General features: G+C 36.6%; 1 protein-coding gene across 1 annotated transcript in view; it reads left to right on the forward strand.

Annotated features, from left to right (window-relative positions):
- LOC128662624 (phosphatidate phosphatase LPIN3-like) overlaps window positions 1-21,121 on the forward strand; it is an 86,002-nt gene that overhangs the window by 1,273 nt on the left and 63,608 nt on the right. Inside the window, 4 exon segments of the mRNA XM_053716518.1 lie at window positions 6,587-6,779; window positions 16,423-16,518; window positions 16,645-16,865; window positions 20,611-20,718. Coding sequence (XP_053572493.1) covers window positions 6,588-6,779; window positions 16,423-16,518; window positions 16,645-16,865; window positions 20,611-20,718 — 617 coding nt within the window. The 5' untranslated portion in view covers window position 6,587.

Raw genomic sequence — 21,121 nt, forward strand, 5'->3', positions numbered from 1 at the left:
CTGAGCCCACTTGCATGCCTTTTAAACAAAGGATACCAAGAGTAAAAAGTAAATTGTTTTTTTTATGCTACACTCTTTCGGAATCATGAAACAATGTCTGGGTTTTATGCCCCTTTAATATGCTATAATAATTAGTTCAAAGATTCTAAAATATCAAATTGATCTGCACTTCATCAGTTAAAGGGATATGAAACCTATCTATAAAATTTTTTTAAAAATACTATTGTCAAATTTGCTTTTTTTCTCATGATATTCTTTGTTGAAGAGATACATAGGTAGTTGTCTGGAGCACTACATGACAGGAAATAATGCTGCCATCTAGTGCTCTTGCAAATGGATAATATTCTTGCAAAGCTGCTGCCATATAGTGCTCCTGAAATGGGCCGGCTTCTGATCTTACGACAATGCTTTTTAACCAAAGCTACTAAAAGAGCAGAGAAAAACTTATAGTAGAATTAAATTAGAAAATTGTTTAAATCTGCATGTTGTATTTGTATCATGAAATAAAAAATGAGCTTCATATCCATTTAATAACGACCGCTAACAATTTGTTTTGTATTTCTTGCACTATCTGACATTTGTAAACATCTGGCTGCTTTGATGGAGTTGTAGATTAGTGGGACTATGCTGTATAGCAGCTCCCTCTAGTGGTAGATCCGAGGAGATTCCATCAGAGTGCATTTTATTATAGCTGAAGTAAAGAAACCTTATTCATATACATACTTTTTGTAGTGTGACATTTAGATAATGGTCCTGCTGTATCATTATCATTAAAGGGGCAAGGAAATCAAAATTCTTTTTTTCTGATTTAGACAGAGCAAGTTAATTTAAAAATGTTATATGAACATGATACAATTTGTACGCAAACCTGAACAGTAACTCTCAAAAGTACATATAATTAATGTATATAATTAAAACTGCACTAAAATTGGTTTGTAATTAACTAAGGTTTAGCTGTGTCACCAGCAAGATGCTGCAAGAGCACTTTATACACAAACAAGAAATGCCTTTTGTGCACTTAGTTCAGCCCACACGCGTGCGCTGCAAGACCTATTTCCCTCCTTCCCCAAACTAATCTTCAAATGACCCACTGTATATTTAGTTTCTATACATGTACAGTATACGACTTGTCATTTTACTCTAGTGGTACAAAATGGTTCATTCTTATTGGCTATTCAGTTCATATGCATGGATTCAGGATTACTACCTATTATTATTATTATCGGTTATTTGTAGAGCGCCAACAGATTTCGCAGATTCTTTTTTTAATGATAGAAAAGACAAACTTAATGTGTTTTTTACACTCCTGGTGTATACTTCTTGTTTATTTCCACTGGAATATGGTTTGATTTGTGTGATACATTCTCACTCTGAGACTCGCCTGTAATTCTCTTTTGTTTCAAATCTATTGTAGATACCATTGCAAATTCTCTGTTTCTTTAAGTGGGGGTGTATTTCACTGCACAGCATAATAGTACACTGAAAACAAAAGATAAAACATTACGTGACAGACATGGTGAATAATAAAAGCTTACATGAAATAACCTGCAATTTATAACGATGGATTAAAATATTATTCAATCTCAACAGTAGACACTTTGGGAACCGATTTTGAATTGATGTTGAAGTCATACATTTATTTTGTGTTGTGCCAATGTAACCAGCATATAGAGAATTATGTTTTACTTGGTTCACATTTATCTTTGATGTCTCTGGAGACAAATATTCTTGCATCTCACCCAAATTAACTTTATTTTTGTTTAATAGAATATGAAGTTACTAACACCTTTTTGATACACACAATTACAATTTGGCAACAAGGTGTGAATTAAATCTCTGTCTTACATTTTAAGATAAATTAATACATCTATACTTTAACTATGCATGATTGGAAAACCTTTAGTTAGTTAAACCTTTATTTAAAGGAAGGCGGTAAAATGACAAATCATTTGAAATATATATTTGAATTTATGAATCGTTAAATGAACATTTTACACTAAATACATTTTAGATGCATAGAATTGAGATTATTCCCCACCTCCCTGTAGTCAGGGGTGCCGCCATGTTAAAATCTTTCACTACATTACTACATTTCACTACATACTACGGAATCTGTTGGCGCTCTACAAATACCTGATAATAATAATAATAATACATTCCAGTGCTGACCTGTTTGCACATGTGCAGCAACTCTCCTTCAGAAACCTGCGGTGTATCCTAGGTTCCATATTGACCTCACTCATGTTTATAGGGATGTGCCTGAAATGTATTTAGTGTCCCTTTAAAGGGGAATCATCTTTTAACCCCTTCATGCCGGGTGCAAGTGCTTAGAGCGGAACAAAGTTCCAATGTAAACACTTGCTGAAAAAATGAAATCATGCGATCATCAATGCTATCATGTGATTTCAAGGCCAGTATCAGATCAAATGGGACTGGCTACGCTGCTAGGCACACACCCCAGCCTGATGTTTCATTGCTCAAAAAGAGGAGGTTGCAGGACGCCATATACAGTAAGACGTTGGAGACTTGTTCCTGTTTAACCAATAAAGTTGTGGGAGTTATTGATACGACCTACAGAGCAATACATACCTAGGTAATATTTGCTCACAAACATACTTCTCTCGCAGGTTTTGTATGTTTTAATTTATTTAAAGGCTGTTTTTTTGTATGCATTATAGAAAATGTTAACCATTGTAGTAACACAAAAAAATCTTTATAGATTTTAATGAAGATTTTTGTTGCTGCAGTTTGTAAAGATTATCACTGGATTATCCTGTAGTTAAAAGGGATATGAAACCCAAATTTTTTCTTTCGCGATTTAGAAAGAGCATGTAATTTTAAACAACATTCTAATTTACTTATATTATCTCATTTGCTTATTTTTTTTTTTATATCCTTTGCTGGAAATCATACCTAGATAGGCTCAGTGGCTGCTGATTGGTGGCTGCACAAAGGTGCCTCGTGTGATTGGCTCATCCATGAGCATTGCTATTTCTTCTACAAAGGATATCTAAAGAATTAAGAAAATGAGATAATAAAAGTAAACTGGAATGCTGTTTAAAATTGTATTCTCTACCTTAATCATAAAAGAAACATTTTGGGTTTAGTGTCCCTTTAATTACAAGAGATTTCTGTTGTGCTGCTATAGACTAACGTATCGGTCAAATCTTAATGTTTTTAAAACACATTAACATCCTTGTTTAATGCAGTTGTTTTTCAACCCACCAATTGCCTTATTTGGAGTAGCCAATCTGCTCTTTTTTCTGCTGACAAGAATAGCCCCAGTCATAATGAGTGTATAAAATTCATTTTTTTGCAGTTTTTATTAGTTAAAACCAATTAGGGAAAGGAATACTGAACCCAAATGTTTGCTTTCTAATTTACTCCTGTTATCAATTTTTCTTCATTCTCTTTGTATCTTTATTTGAAAAAGCAGGAATGTAAGCTTACAGGCCGGACCATTTTTGGTTCACCACCCCAGACAGCGCTTGCTGATTGGTGGGTACATTTAGCCACCAATCAGTAAGCTGTACCCAGGTGCTGAACCAAAGATGGGCCGGCTTGTAAGCTTACATTCCTGCTTTTTCAAATAAAGATACCAAGAGAACGACGACAAATTGATAACAGGAGAAAATTAGAAAGTTACTTAAAATTGCATGCTGTATCTGAATCATGAAAGAAAAAAAATTGGGTTCAGTGTCCCTTGAAGAAGTCAACAGGTGCATTTCTAGTTCTGAGAATTAGAAAATCCACAAATGTCACAGATTAATTACATGAAAAGGGGGCAAAATAAATCATGTCCGTTTATTGCAAAGTTGTTTCGTTACACATAACTAAACATGTAATATAAAAAATCTCAAGGAGTTTATAGTCCATTTAAATAGAATAGGTTTTTATTAAAGAAATATGAAACCCAAACATTAAATTTTGTGATTCAGACAGAGCATAATATTTTTAAAAAGTTTCCAATTTTCTTCTATTATCAAATTTCCTTATTTCCCATGATATTCTGTGTTAGAGATCCTAGGTAGGTATCTGTAGAACTACATAGCAGGAAATAGTGCTGCCCTCTCCTAGGTAGGTATCTGTAGCACTACATAGCAGGAAATAGTGCTGCCCTCTCCTAGGTAGGTATCTGTAGCACTACATAGCAGGAAATAGTGCTGCCCTCTCCTAGGTAGGTATCTGTAGCACTACATAGCAGGAAATAGTGCTGCCCTCTCCTAGGTAGGTATCTGTAGCACTACATAGCAGGAAATAGTGCTGCCCTCTCCTAGGTAGGTATCTGTAGCACTACATAGCAGGAAATAGTGCTGCCCTCTCCTAGGTAGGTATCTGTAGCACTACATAGCAGGAAATAGTGCTGCCCTCTCCTAGGTAGGTATCTGTAGCACTACATAGCAGGAAATAGTGCTGCCCTCTCCTAGGTAGGTATCTGTAGCACTACATAGCAGGAAATAGTGCTGCCCTCTCCTAGGTAGGTATCTGTAGCACTACATAGCAGGAAATAGTGCTGCCCTCTCCTAGGTAGGTATCTGTAGCACTACATAGCAGGAAATAGTGCTGCCCTCTCCTAGGTAGGTATCTGTAGCACTACATAGCAGGAAATAGTGCTGCCCTCTCCTAGGTAGGTATTTGTAGCACTACATAGCAGGAAATAGTGCTGCCCTCTCCTAGGTAGGTATCTGTAGCACTACATAGCAGGAAATAGTGCTGCCCTCTCCTAGGTAGGTATCTGTAGCACTACATAGCAGGAAATAGTGCTGCCCTCTCCTAGGTAGGTATCTGTAGCACTACATAGCAGGAAATAGTGCTGCCCTCTCCTAGGTAGGTATCTGTAGCACTACATAGCAGGAAATAGTGCTGCCCTCTCCTAGGTAGGTATCTGTAGCACTACATAGCAGGAAATAGTGCTGCCCTCTCCTAGGTAGGTATCTGTAGCACTACATAGCAGGAAATAGTGCTGCCCTCTCCTAGGTAGGTATCTGTAGCACTACATAGCAGGAAATAGTGCTGCCCTCTAGTGCTCAAGCAAGGGGATAACATTCTAGCAAAACTGCTGCCTTATAGTGCTCCAGAAATAAGCCGGCTCCTAAGCATTTCAAATCACTTGCTCTATCTGAATCATGAAAGGACATTTTTGGGTTCATATCCCTTTAATCATAAAACAAATGATGTTATTTGGAGATGTCCCATAAAATATAAAAGACCATATTAAACAGTGTATAAGGGGTTGTGTTGGTCTCACTAGTATTTTCAGGACACAAAATAATTTTTTTCATTGCTGCATCTAAGAGAGGATACTGTAAAATGTGTAATTACAGTTAGTTTTTTCAAACGGGTTCCTATTTAGAGAAAAAAAAACATTTTTTGTGTGCGCTTAAGAGTTGTCTCTTTTTGCCCTGTAAATAGTGCTCTTTCAAAGGCAAGATAGTATGTTTTGAAGAGTTTCCATTCCTTTTAAAACAGCATAATCGCATAATTAACAAGAACATAATAAAAAGACAATGCAATAACCCTTACTCTGAATTCCCATTTCCAGCCCCTTGTATCATGTGACAGACATCAGCCAATCACAGATTAGTATACGTATACCCTGTGGCCCTGTGCACATGCTCAGTAGGATCTTGTTCCCCAGAAAGTGTGCAAATAAAAAGACTGTGCAAAATTTAATAATGGAAGTAAATTATAAAGTGTCTTAAAACTACATGCTCCATCTGAATCATAAAAGTTTATTTTGACTTGAGTGTCCCTTTAAAGGGACATAAAAACCCAAAACATTTCTTTCATTATTCAGACAGAGCATGCATTTTTAAACAACTTTCCAATTTATCAATGTTGCTTCATTCTCTTGCTATCCTTTATTGAAGGAGCAGCAATGCACTACTGGGAGCTAGCTGAACAGATCCGTAAGCCAGTGACGAGGCATATATGTGCAGCCACCAATCAACCACTAAAAAAAATTGGATTTCATGTACCTTTGGTTCAGTTAGAGCCAGGTAGACACAGAAGTAGCAATACACTACTGGGAGCTAGCTTGTTACTGTTGGCTACACACATATGCCTCCTGTTATTGGCTCTAAAGATGCATACCTCCTAACTTTCCCGCATCCTGCTGGATTGGCACGCATTGAGAGGTCTGGCCTGGCCTGCTACCCGCCCACAGCCTTTCAGTATACCAATATTAAATGACTGCTTGAGCCACGCTCATTAATCACCCAGACACGCCCACAACCTGTCTATGACCCAGTCCTCTTGACACGTCCTGCTAAAAAAATGCCAGTGGACCACTGCCTACAGGCTCTTTAACTCCCGCATCCTGGTAAGGTAAACAGATGTGTTTAGCTAGCTCACAGTAATGCATTATTGCTCTGCGCTGACTTTGGAGGCATTAAACACATAGCTGTAAGCAAGCAATAATGCAATAATAAAATGCTCTAACTGTATTTGTATATTCATTTAATATATTCCCACCACTACTGTAGGGTTTATTGCATCAATCACAATATCACTTTTTAATGTATGATTATTGTACAGCTTGTGCATCTGTAGCATGTTTCTAATAATTCTGTCTCTCCTAACACAGGATGAATTACGTGGGGCAGATAGCAGGCTCCGTGCTGGGCCGAGTATGGGATATGTATAATGCAGTGAATCCAGCAACGCTGACTGGATCCATTGATGTAGTGGTTGTGAGACAGCCAGACGGCTCCTTCCTATCATCTCCGTTCCATGTACGCTTTGGAAAACTTGGAGTTCTGCGTTCTGCTGAGAGAGTGGTGAGTCGCGAGTGGTGAACATTTGCTGTTAAACTACTGTGAGCTCTGCTTCTTATGCTGTAATATGACAAAACACAGAGCTCCTGGATACATTTTATTTAATCTAAACTGGCTGCAGTCATGACTACAAATGAGAGACAAACACTGGTTCAGCTCTCCAGACATTGTACCTAATATTTCAAATAAATATTCACAAGTATAATTAAAGGGACATTAAATAAATAAATGGAAATGATGTATTTAATGGAAAGATTATCCTGAGGATAATATACAGATGTATATGTTTAATATTTTAGTCTTCATAAATTAAAGGTAGCTGCCTTGCTGTCAAGGCCGGATTGGCCTACCAGGATACCAGGAGATTTCCCGGTGGGCTGCAGCAGCTGGGGCTGGAAAGCTACAATTGGAAGGGGGGATTAATATGTAATTGGGTTGTAGGGTGCATATAGCAACAATATGGCACTTTTTTAATACCAAATAATATAATATAATTCTGAAAAAAAAATATTAGGGGAAGGAGTATCCCAGTAATCTCCATTGAGAAAAATGGGGAGGGTGCATTACACGGAGTCAACGGAAAATAAAGCTGGTCCCCAAATTTTCCAGGGCTGCTTTTTATGCCCAATCTGGCTCTGCATGCTGTAACCCAGGTTTAACCTCATGTTCTCCTTATTCTCTCTGCTGTGGCCAGTTAGGGGTGGTTAAAAATAAGCTACTAGAGTAACAATGTTCTCCACATAACATTTTGCCAGCCGGGTGGCATTATGAAGTAGACGGATAGGGGAAGTGTAATATTTTCTATTATATAATTTTCTGCTATTACAAAGCACAAATTAATTGCATAATTTAACATAAATGTATTTAATGATAATTTGTGCAATGAAAATTTAACATTTTTAATATGAGCTAATTTTATCTTAAGAAGAGCGCCTCACTAGAAAGTAGGCTAAAGTTTATATAACATTTAATACATAAACAATAAACTCATAAACAAATGCGCATATATAAGACAAAAAAGTAAAGGGGATCCTAATGATAAAACATATATATAACGAGAGAGAAAATAAAGTAAAAAATAGTTTAAAAATGAGTAAAACTGGGCAAAAAATTAATGAAAAATGATGATAAGGTGTTTGATAAGGATGTGCTGTCAATGTGAAAATATTGTGTCCAAAAATAACCAATAAATATACAAATAAATGACATGTAGTGTGTCCAAAAATAGTTAAAAATATATATGTATGGAAATCCAATAAAAAATATAAGTCAATATATTGTTATAATCCAAGTGAAAAAAATCATCCAAGTAATGAAGATAATTTCCTTCAGAACATATTAGTGTCTATGAAAAGTAAAAGAATAACAACATAGCGTAGACGGTTTTTAAAACTTTTACTTTTCATAGACACTAATACATTCTGAAGAATCCTGTCCGCCCCAGCTCGTCTCTGGTGGGCAGCAAGCCGCTGGCGGAATTCAACATTGCAAATGAGCGACATTTTGCGCTTGCGTGCAAAGCCGCCCCTGCCCGTGCACAGCCAATCACGCGTGAGCAGGAGCTGTCAATCTTCCCGGTCGAACAAGACCAGTGAGATTGAAATTCTGTAATCTGGGAAAAAAAATCACAAAAAGAGGGCGCCTCCTAGTGCAACTCTGTGCGAAAGGTTGTAAACACAGGTCAAGTAGATAATGTAATTCTCACAAAATGAGCAGCACCCATGTGCTAAATGATGCAGGCTGGGGAATTAACAGTGACCCAGCTACACTGATCCTGCAGCAGGATGTTGGGTCCAGGTACTCCAGAGAATAAGCAAAGCTCAGGCTTCCAAAGAGTAGTTAAAATATGATTTATTTAAAAGTGAGGACATATGCAATATATCCAAACCATAGAAATAACAACAACAAATGTTTAAAAACAGTTGCTAACTTTTTTTTTTTTTAAACATTTGTTCTTGTTATTTCTATGGTTTGGATATATTGCATATATCCTCATTTTTAAATAAATCATATTTTAACTACTTGAACTATTTTGCTCCCATTTTTTAAGTAGGGTACTTATCAGTTTTGGCTTACTTGTTTAGGCATAAGGCCTCTGTTGATACACTCAGATTTTGTTTTGTCTTTAGCGCCCCCTATGGTTGCACACTGTAGGTGATAGCAACAGTTTGGTTAGAGATTGAAATTCTCCAGCTAAGAGGTAGAGAAGAGGGTAGGGAAGCAGCAGTCTAATGACCGTTGCTTGATAAATCCTGACTGCAGGTTCTCTTGTGTGAACCTGCAGTCGTTGGGGAGGAGAAGGCTTGATAAATCAAGCCCTTAGGATTACTCTTTAAAAAAGGGTACCAAGAAAACTAAGCAAAATTCATAATAGAAGTAAATTAGAAAGTTGTTTGATATTTCATGCTCTATTTAATCAATTTAATTTTAATTAACTTTACTGTCTCTTTAAAGGGATATTCAAGTCAAAATTAAACTTAAATGATTCAGATAGAGTTTACAATTTTAAACAACTTTCCAATTTACTTCCATTAACAAAATGTGCACAGTCTTTTTATATTTACACTTTTGAGTCCCCGGCTACTACTGAGCATGTGCAAGAATTTACAGAATATACTTATATATTGTAATTGGCTGATTGCTGTCACATGATACAGGAGGAGTGGAAATAGACTTAAAGGGATATTAAACCCAAAAATCTTCTTTTATTTTTCAGATAGAGAATACAATTTGAAACAACATTCTAATTTACTTATATTAACTTAATTTGCTTCATTCTTTACATATTCTTTGTTTAAAAAATAGCAATGCACATGGGTGAGCCAATCACACGTGGCATCTATGTGCAGCCACCAATCAGCAGCTCCTGAGCCTATCTAGATATGCTTTTCAACAAAATATATCAAGAGAATAAAGCAAATTAGTTAATATAAGTACATTGGAAAGTTGTTTAAAATTGCATTATCTTTCTAAAACATGAAGAAGAAAAAAATGGGTTTCATGTCCCTTTAACTTTGAAATTTTTCAGATAAAAATCTACTACTCATTTGAAGTTTCAATAAGGGCTATTGTATTTTTTATTTTTATTTTATTATGCATATAGTGATTATGCAAATCTACTGTATTTACTGGTCCTTTAAGTGGAATTGTGCAATAAACAAATATATAACAAAACAAAAAAAAGTCAAATTAAACATATTTTTAATTTCAAATGAGCAGTAGATTTATTACTGACAACTTTCATTTCCCTATCCCTTGTATCATGTGACAGCTGTCAGCCAATCACAGACTCGTATGTATATGCGCTGCAAGCACTCACACATAGTGTATCCTTTTACAGTTGTTTGTTTGCACTAGCTCTCCTTTTTTTTTTTTTTAAATCTTTTATTTATAGCCAGTAATGTATAATAACAAATAAAAAAATATGTCATGGATGCATATATTCAATAATAACACCATTTTACAATATCGTATAGACATACCATTTTAACCTAGATATTTATATTTAACATGGTTTATATCGGCCAGTACCATCAAACAATATACTTCATGCAATCCATGCATTATTATATACATCCTATATATTTACATCATTTGTTTTTTTATACTGTTAGGCATATAACAATTAACCACAAAACAATAATAACACTCTAATATTGATGGAGAGAAGAAAAAAAAGAAAAGAAGAAGGACAAAAAAACAAACAAAGGGGGAGAGAGGAGTATGTAAACACACCTAATAGATAGTTTAAATAACTTCTATTCATGACCTGTCTTGTATCTAATCTCGATCATAACCACAAAAAGGCTCAGAGCTATTAGGGAGTATTAACTAATACTTTAGTTCTAGTTAATAAAGATATTGTCTCCAATACCTTGGGTAGTTCTCTGATAATATTAATTGAAGGAAGAGAGGGGAGGAGCGGAAATACTCTATTACCTGTAATTGAACATCTCTATATTGGTCAAGAATAACTTTCTCCCAATTTGCCATAAATCCTTTTAATTTTTTTTCCTGGAAAATCAGAGGGTTATGTTGATCTAACACCATTTGATACATCATGTTATGGACAAATTGCGCTATATTTGGTGCATTTTTATCTTTCCAGGTTCTAAGTATCATTTGCCTTGTTAGTAAAATGGCAGTATTAATCAATGGCTTATTTATCATTTCCTTATCAATATATAGGAAAAATATATGTATGGCTTCTAAACACAACCTTTTTGACAAATATTTATTTAACCAAAACTCTATCTGTCTCCACAGTCTTTGTATTTTCTGACAATACCAAAAGAGGTGCATTAAATCCGCATTTAAAAGATTACATCTAGAACACACATTAGGTCCTTGTCTATTCCATTTTGCCATTATATTAGTGTAAAGTATGCTCTGTTTAAAAGTTTATAATGTGACTCTCTTATTGCTATATCATATGAATATTTCTCAACTCTTGAAAAGCTTTTTTCAAAAAAGTTCATATTTATATTTGGAAACTCAGTTTTCCATAAACAAAATACCTTATCCATTTTCACTTCTGCACCTTTCAAAGCCAAAGCCCTGTATATAGCAGTTAATGAATGTTTACCCATCTGGTATCTATTTATTATGGGTTCTAACAGACCCATTTTCCACAAGTGTCGATCAAAATCTTGTGTCAGACTTTGACTATACAGTGGGGAAAAAAAGTATTTAGTCAGCCACAAATTGTGCAAGTTCTCCCACTTAAGAAGATGAGTGAGGCCTGTAATTTTCATCATAGGTATACCTCAACTATGAGAGACAAAATGTGGAAACAAATCCAGACAATCACATTGTCTGATTTGAAAAGAATTTATTTGCAAATTATGGTGGAAAATAAGTATTTGGTCAATATCAAAAGTTCATCTCAATACTTTGTTATATATCCTTTGTTGGCAATGACAGAGGTCAAACGTTTTCTGTAAGTCTTCACAAGGTTGTCACACACTGTTGCTGGTATGTTGGCCCATTCCTGCATGCAGATCTCCTCTAGAGCAGTGATGTTTTGGGGCTGTCGCTGGGCAACACGGACTTTCAACTCCCTCCAAAGATTTTCTATGGGGCTGAGATCTGGAGACTGGCTAGGCCACTCCAGGACCTTGAATTGCTTCTTACGAAGCCACTCCTTCGTTGCCCAGGCGGTTTATTTGGGATCATTGTCATGCTGAAAGACCCAGCCACATTTCATCTTCAATGCCCTTGCTGATGGAAGGAGGTTTGCACTGAAAAGCTCACGATACATGGCCCCATTCATTCTTTCATGTACACGGATCAGTCATCCTGTTCCCTTTGCAGAGAAACAGCCCCAAAGCATGATGTTGCCACCCCCATGCTTCACAGTAGGTATGGTGTTCTCTCTCCTCCAAACACGACAAGTTGTGTTTCTACCAAACAGTTTTTCTTTGGTTTCATCTGACCATATGACATTCTCCCAATCTGCTTCTGGATCATCCAAATGCTCTCTAGCATACTTCAGACGGGCCCGGACATGTACTGGCTTAAGCAAGGAGACACGTCTGGCACTGCAGGATCTGAGTCCCTGGCGGCGTAGTGTGTTACTGATGGTAGCCCTTGTTACGTTGGTCCCAGCTCTCTGCAGATCATTCACTAGGTCCCCAGGTGTGGTTCTGGGATGTTTGCTCACCGTTCTTGTGATCATTTTGACCCCACGAGGTGAGATCTTGTGTGGAGCCCCAGATCGAGGGAGATTATCAGTGGTCTTGTATGTCTTCCATTTTCTAATTATTGCTCCCACAGTTGATTTCTTCACACCAAGCTGCTTGCCTATTGCAGATTCAGTCTTCCCAGCCTGGTGCAGGTCTACAATTTTGTTTCTGGTGTCCTTCGACAGCTCTTTGGTCTTCACCATAGTGGAGTTTGGAGTGTGACTGTTTGAGGTTGTGGACAGGTGTCTTTTATACTGATAACAAGTTCAAACAGGTGCCATTAATACAGGTAATGAGTGGAGGACAGAGGAGCCTCTTAAAGAAGAAGATACAGGTCTGTGAAAGCCAGAAATCTTGCTTGTTTGTAGGTGACCAAATACTTATTTCCACCATAATTTGCAAATAAATTCTTTCCAAATCAGAAAATGTGATTGTGTGGATTTGTTTCCACATTTTGTCTCTCATAGTTGAGGTATACCTATGATGAAAATTACAGGCCTCTCCCATCTTCTTAAGTGGGAGAACTTGCACAATTGGTGGCTGACTAAATACTTTTTTCCCCCACTGTATATGAAATGCCTAATTTGTAAATATGCAAAAAATGAAGTTTTATCTAAGTTGAATTCTCTTGAAAGTAAATCAAACGTTTTAATTTGCATAGTAAGAGGATTGAGCATTTGTATTACATTCTTTAGATTCTTAGAAGCCCATATTCTATATATAGAGGAGTTACATCCACTGCTAAATTCTGGGTTCCCCCTAATAGGTAAATATTCAGAGTATGAACCATTTATTTCCAAATTACAACATACTTTGCTCCATGCCAATCAGATAAAGTATTTAGGTCTGAATATTAGTAAAAATCTGAATGACTGGTACAAAATCAACTATGAGAATATACTTGAGAAGTTGCCTCAGGAATTAGCGAAATGGAATATGTATAAGCTATCATTATCGGTGAAGATTATGGTAATTAAAACAATAATTTTCCCTAAAATCCTGTTTTTACTACAAAATTTACCATTATTTATAGTGAAGGCAGATATACTCAAATACAATAAAATAGTAGCACAAGTTTTATGGAACAATAGTAAATCTCAATTAACAATTGTTACAGCGTAGGAAAGAAGGGGGTCTTGCGCTCCTGTGCCTCAAATATTATAATCTGATGGCAATGGTTAAATTTGCTGTAGATTGGCTGGTTGAGGGGGATTATGTAACATATTATAAGCTTGAGTCAGAGATAATAGCCCCATTTGACCTAAAGGCAGCCCTACATATTGATAGGAAAAGAATTAGTAGTAATGTCAGTGAATTTATAATCTGGTGGCAATGGTTAAATTTGCTGTAGATTGGCTGGTTGAGGGGGATTATGTAACATATTATAAGCTTGAGTCAGAGATAATAGCCCCATTTGACCTAAAGGCAGCCCTACATATTGATAGGAAAAGAATTCCTAGTAATGTCAGTGAACTATTGACATTCGATAATATTATAGCAGCATGGCAGAAATATTCTATTCTCTTGAATAAACAATTTAGAATTTCCCATTATTGCCCAATAGTGGGCATGTCTGATTTCTCTCCGGGTTTATATGACCAGGTATTTAAAGTATGGAAAGAGAAAGGTTTAGTATACTGGTCTCAGCTTAAACAAGAGGGTACAGATAATACACAATCATTTGCAGAAATAGCGACTAAATTTAATTTATCAACGAAAAACTTCTATGCATATTTACAGACTAGGAGCTATTTTTATCAACAATGTCATCTACATGGTACAGAGTGGGATTGGCAGGAGGTAGAGTCAGGACTTAAACTTTATAAAGGAGGGAAAAGATCAATCTCAGTGTGGTACAACAAGTTGATGTCTAAATCTGGGGCAATGCAACTCGAGAATATTAAAGCTTATTTGAATACGTTTTTTCCTCAGGTACAGACACAAGGTGTTAAAAAATGTCTTATTAATATGGAAGCTGCTACGGTAGTTTGTAGCTGGAGGGAATCACAATTCAAATTACTGAATAATTATTATTTAACCCCTGATAGAATAAATAAATGGGCAGATATATCAACACGTTGCTATAAATGTAGGGCAGATAAAGCTGATATTACGCATTGTCTTTGGTTTTGACGGAAAATTATACAATTCTGGGGGAAAGTGAACTTCTGGCTCAACAAATTCTTACGTGTTAAAATTTCCCTCTCCCCAGCCAATGTTTTTTTGCTTTATGATGACTGTGAATTTAAAGAGGATAAACTCCTCATAAATTTAGCTATTATGGTAGCTCGCAATATAATACTTAAAAATTGGAAGGCTGCTGAACCTCCAAGTTTAAAAGAATTAATAAATAGTATGAATACACAGATGACCATTGAGCTACTTAATATTAAACCTTGCACTGAAAAAAGACTTAAAACTTTTTTTTCTAAATGGTTAAATTTAATCAGGGAATGGCCACTTACGACACAAATCCAATTTATCCTACCTATACAAAATGCCCCTGAGTTTATCTTACTTATATTAAAAAATGTCTTGCCGCAACAGTGGGGGTTGGCGCGACCTTAGTGTCACCCACTAAGATCGAGGGGATTGGTGGTTGGGGATATGCGAGGAGGGGGGGGGGTGAGAGAGTTTATTTTTTATTTTTAAAGAATAAAAAAAAGAGAAAAAAATAAAAAAAAAATAAAGCCCTATTCCCAACAAAACCCCATGTGTTGTGTGTTTTATTTTTTTTAAATGTTTGGGGACAGGTCATTCTCTTCAAATGAGGGGTCTTGGAGTTCTGTGGCTACAACCCCTCCATCCAGCTCCCTTTACTGCCTGTCCTGGTCCACCCTCTCTGTGATGTCACCAAGCACGTTCATGTTGATATCACCGCACTCCCATGCCGCTTTGGGAGTGCCGCCCACTGCTCCACCAATGATCATGGCCTGCAGTAAGGGGGATAGCTAACAACAGCATTTGATTGGTGATCCCCCTGCATGATGAGAACGGGTCATGATGTGCTCACAGGCAGAGATTTAAATGACGCATTCTGATCATGTGCATGGTCATGTGCACTAAACAAATCACTTCTCCCAGTCTATGAGGTGTTATAAAGCTGTGAAGTGTAATAAATTAAATTTTAATATTGTTGCTAACATTGTCACCATATAGTGCTCCAGGCATTTTTTAAATTGCATGATCTGTTTTAATCATAAAAGTTTAATTTTGACTTTAATGCCCCTTTAAGCTGACCTCAAGCACTTTACAAAACAGCCAAACACACAAATTTAACACCCCCCACCTACCTTAAAGGGATTTTTTTTTTCAAGATTTAGGCAGAACATACCATTTTAAGCAACTTTCCAGTTTACTTCTATTATCAAATTTCTAACCAGTGAGAATCGGTATATGTGTGTATATATATATATATATATATATATATATATATATATATATATATATATATATATATATATATATGCAGCCACCAATCAGCAGCTAGGATCTAGGTTCTTTGCTAGTCCGGAGCTTTCCTATATAAACCTTTCAGCAAAAGGATAACAAGAGAAGGAAGCACATTAAATAATATAAGTAAATTGGAAAGTTTTTTAAAATTGAATGCTCTGTCTAAATCAGGAATGTCCCCCTTTAATTCTAAAGCAATGTCTATCTTCAGCCTCTTATAGCCATGCTGTCTTCATATCCCCCAAAGTCTGGACTGGTCTGAGGGTCTTTCGGGCACTGTGAGTATGCTGCTTGCTTTTTTGCACATGGTGCTTGGCTTGTACATACATGTGAATATCTATTTCCAGCAAACCAAAGAGGTGACTTTACTACCGAGAAAAGGGTGACACTTTTGATCATCCCAATTCATCTGGAAGGGCCCCTAGGACCAGCGCCTCCTATATACACACAGTCTATGTAGGCCTATTGCTCTAAGATTGTTAGAAATTGTAAATGTTTCCTCTTTACAGGTTGATATTGAGGTGAATGGAGAACCTGTGGATCTACAGATGACACTTGGGGAAAACGGAGAAGCTTTCTTCATTCAGGAGTTGGAGGAGAGTAAGGTAAAGCTGAAGACAACGTGTTATGGGAAAATAAGGATGGAAAAAAATGGAAAGTAAATTATAATGAGATATTTGCAGGTTAACAGCCTCTTATCATGCTACTGTTCCTTCTGCTGTCCCATACAGGACTCTCAGGAACTCAGTCACTACAGCGCAGACCCTCTTTATCCTCAGAGCCATCCTCCTATGTGTGAAAATAAAGACCCGGCTCTTCCTCCTTCTCCCCATCTTGTCCATTCAGTGACTTCTGCAGAGAGCCCAACCCGAAGGCAGCGTTGGCTTAAGCGGGTAGCCAGGAAGAAAGAAGGTGATGCAGCTGAAGAAAAAGACAGCATGCCGTCAGCCTGGTGAGAGCAGCTCTGCATTATACAGGGAGGCACTGACAAATGTATGGCGTAGAATTCATATATGGCATTAATCTATATATATATTAATATATATTATAACACACTGGTACCACTTTGTCATAGCTAATGCTAACAATCATCCTAACATTAATACCATTGCCAACTGTTTGGGCTAATATTGTACCAGGGTAATTATATCCATAGGTCATACTGTCATTACAACTACTTTATAGCTACTTGATAATATTTGCCTTACGAATCCACCATGTTGGCAAACAGCCACCCTCTTACAAGTCCCAGCGTACATTGCCAGTTTTTTTTAAAGTAAATTCAAGTGATATTTAGAAGGCTATGAATCAATGTAAAATAATTCCTCATATAAACTTTAAGACACAGGGCCAGATTACGAGTGGATCGGTAATTATCGCTTGCTCATATAATAATTGCGTTAAAGTATTCCCCCATAGACTTCAGTGGTATTTTTGTAATATATATATATATACACAGATATATAGGAATATTTTTTTAAAAACACAAAGAATATATTTCCCTATGTGAAGAACATTGGAATTTGAAATACATACAGTAAATACATAGTTAAACACTTTATTAAATATGAATACTGCATAAAAATTATTTTACATGTTTTCAGCTACTTAACTGCACTTATATATATGTCTAGATATGTATAAATATGGATTTATGTATCATATATATATATATGCAAATATAGACTCACTGGCCACTTTATTAGGTACACCTTCCTAGTACCGATTTGGACCCCCTTTTAACTTCAGAACTGCCTTAATTCTTCATGGCATTGATTCAACAAGGTATTGGAAACCTTTCCTTAGTCCATATTGATATGATAGCATCACGCAGTTGCTGCAGGTTTTTCGGCTGCACATCCATGATGCGAATCTCCCGTTCCTCCACCCAAAGGTGCTCTATTGGATTGAGATCTGGTGACTGTGGAGGCCATTGGAGTACAGTGAACTCATTGTCATGTTCAATAAATCAATTTGAGATGGTTTGAGCTTTGTGACATGGTGCATTATCCTGCTGGAAGTAGCCATCAGAAGATGGGTACACTGTAGTCATAAAGGGATGGACATGGTCAGAAACCATACTCAGGTAGGCCATGGTGTTTAAACAATGCTCAATTGGTACTAAGGGGCCCAAAGTGTACCAAGAAAATATCCCCCACACCATTACACCACCACCACCAGCCTAAACTGTTGATTCAAGGCAGGATGGATCCATGCTTTCATGTTATTTACGCCAAATTCTGACCCTACCATCTGAATGTCGCAGCTGAAAGCGAGACTCATCAGACCAGGCAACGTGTTTTCCAATCTTCTATTGTCCAATTTTGGTGAGCCTGTGTGATTGTAGCCTCAGTTTCCTGTTCGTAGCTGACAGGAGTTGCACCTGGTGTGGTCTTCTGCTGCTGTAGCCCATCTGCTTCAAGGTTCGATGTGTTGTGCATTCAGTGATGGTATTCTGCATACCTTGGTTGTAACGAGTGGTTATTTGAGTAACTGTTGCCTTTCTATCACCTTGACCCAGTCTGCCCATTCTCCTTTGACCTCTGACATCAACAAGGCATTGTCGTCCACACAACTGCCGCTCACTCGGCATAGTCAGATCTCATTACTTTATCACATTTTATACACATGCCTGCTTCCTTATCTTATATCTGTCCATAAACCAATCATTAATACTTGGAGAGAACAATGGAAAATTAGCATTTTATTACCTTATCTCTTCTATTACCCACTGGGAGTGTAATTTCTTCTAGTGGCTGTGTTGAGTAACAGAGCTTGGCCTGGAGGCCAAAAACCTTCAGAAACGCAATGCACAAAACGCATATTTTACATTCCTATGTTCTTCGCATAGAAAATAATGTACTTTTTATTATGAAATATATATATATATATATATATATATATATATAGTATAGAAACAATTCACTGTTTTTCTGCGCTCCTCCCGAGGGTCCGATGTTGAAGCGGAGACCCGACACAATAGAGAGTGGGCGGGGGACACACCCCCTGTAAGTATCCAATAGATAGGCTGCAACTTCAGGCGTGTCTGCCACACACGCCTCAACTAGAGACAGAATACAAAAAGGAAAGTAGCGCTCTGAAATATAGGATATTGCTCTAAAAATACTGTGAGCAACAAAGTTGAAGCAAAAGAATATGTTCCAGGCAACGGGTTATAAAATTAAAACGAACTTTATTCTATAAAGATAAAAAAGGACAAAACCAGGATGTCCTATAAATGAGCCAGCAGTGACTCTAACAATCAGGCAAGTGAGCTGATCCCCCTTGCCTGATTGTTAGAGTCACTGCTGGCTCATTTATAGGACATCCTGGTTTTGTCCTTTTTTATCTTTATGGAATAAAGTTCGTTTTATTTTTATAACCCGTTGCCTGGAACATATTCTTTTGCGTCAACTTTGTTGCTCACAGTATTTTTAGAGCAATTATCCTATATTTCAGAGCGCTACTTTCCTTTTTGTATTCTATATATATATATATATATATATATATATAAACATGTAGAGATAGGTGCACTCCCACTAACTAGCTTCATATGCCAGGGTTCTAAGAGTAGTAGATAGAGCTGAAGGACAAAGCACTCTCTGGTTTTATCAAGTGTACAACACAATTTTATTTACAGTGACGTTTCGGGGTGTTCACCACTTCACCCCAAAACGTCACTGTAAATAAAATTGTGTTGTACACTCGATAAGACCAGAGAGTGCTTCATCCTTCAGCTCTATATATTTATATATATATATATATATATATATATCTGTTGCATAAATACATATGTGCACACATCTATACAGATATGAATATATATAAATTTTCCCAAAGAAAGGCACTCTCCGGTATTTAAGTCAACATAATCTTTACTACATAAGCTGCATAAACGTTTTCAGGAATACACCCGTCCTCAGACACTCAGGGTGTGTCTGAGGACGGGTGTATTCCCGAAAATATTTATGCAGCTTATGTAGTAAAGAACATGTTGACTTTAATACCGGAGAGTGCCTTTCTTTGGGAAAATTTGTGTATACTGTTTGGAGTGCACCCTGGAGGTTGCAGTGTTGAGCGAGTGCTGGATCCCTCTTTGGATTTTATATATGAATATATATATATATATATATATATATATATATATATATATATTTAGACATGTATATGCATGGGTCTCTATGTTAAAGTTCTTTGTAGCCTTTTTTTTTTTAATCTTTGAGACCTTATAACTTTTTATTGCAATTTTTTTTAATACTTTTTATCAGACAGTGTAATTATGACTGCAACTGTATTTTTAAATGTATTTTTGATGATTTTTGTGACACTTTTTATATGAGCGTAATAGTTAACCAGAGCTGTGAGGTTGCGACAACAAGATGGGCACTAAATTTAATTGTGCTTGAGCGTACGAGTTTATTTTCAACTTGTAATACGCACACTGCTTCCGATGTGCGCAAACATCCCAGATAAACCCCTTATCGCTCGCGTGTAACAATTAGCGATTTACGTCGTAATCTGGTCCACGGTGTTTAAATTATGGTTTACTTATTATTTCCATTTGTTACCCAGTGTAACTGATTATAATTAATGTATGTATGTGGCCAGTTAAAATTATTTATACTGTCTGATATTGCATATATTCTAACTCATATTTTATCCCTTTTTTGCCCTCTCACTTTCATGCCTTCTTGCAGTGACTCCGTGTATTTTTCATTTTCTGAAATCCCAGATGAACGCTCTCCATCCAAATCTAGGAATTCCTTTAACTTGTCTGATGAGGAGCAAGAGTTGTGCCCTACAAGGTAACACTTGATTTAAGTGTGATATTTAACATACAGTGTGTGACAGGCTGTGATTGGCTGGTGCCATGTGCACCTGCCTAATGATGGTGCTGTGTGCGATGGGCTAATTGGTTTTATCTCTAATGGTTGTTTTATCTTAGTGTAGTGCAGTATTGATGACACTTGTTAGATAATCTAAGTAGACCAGAGATCTTAAAGGGACATTGTACACTAGATTTTTCTTTGCATAAATGTTTTGTAGATGATCCATTTATATAGCCCACCTGGGAGTGTTTTTGTAACAATGTATAGTTTTGCTTATTTAATAACATTGTGATGATTTTCAGACTCCTAACCAAGCCCCAAAGTATCAGATGTATGCATACATTTTCAGACTCCTCATGGCTCCTGTTTGTGTTATCTG

The sequence above is a fragment of the Bombina bombina genome, chromosome 1 (genome assembly GCF_027579735.1).
Source record: "Bombina bombina isolate aBomBom1 chromosome 1, aBomBom1.pri, whole genome shotgun sequence".
In the NCBI taxonomy this organism is placed as follows: domain Eukaryota; kingdom Metazoa; phylum Chordata; class Amphibia; order Anura; family Bombinatoridae; genus Bombina; species Bombina bombina.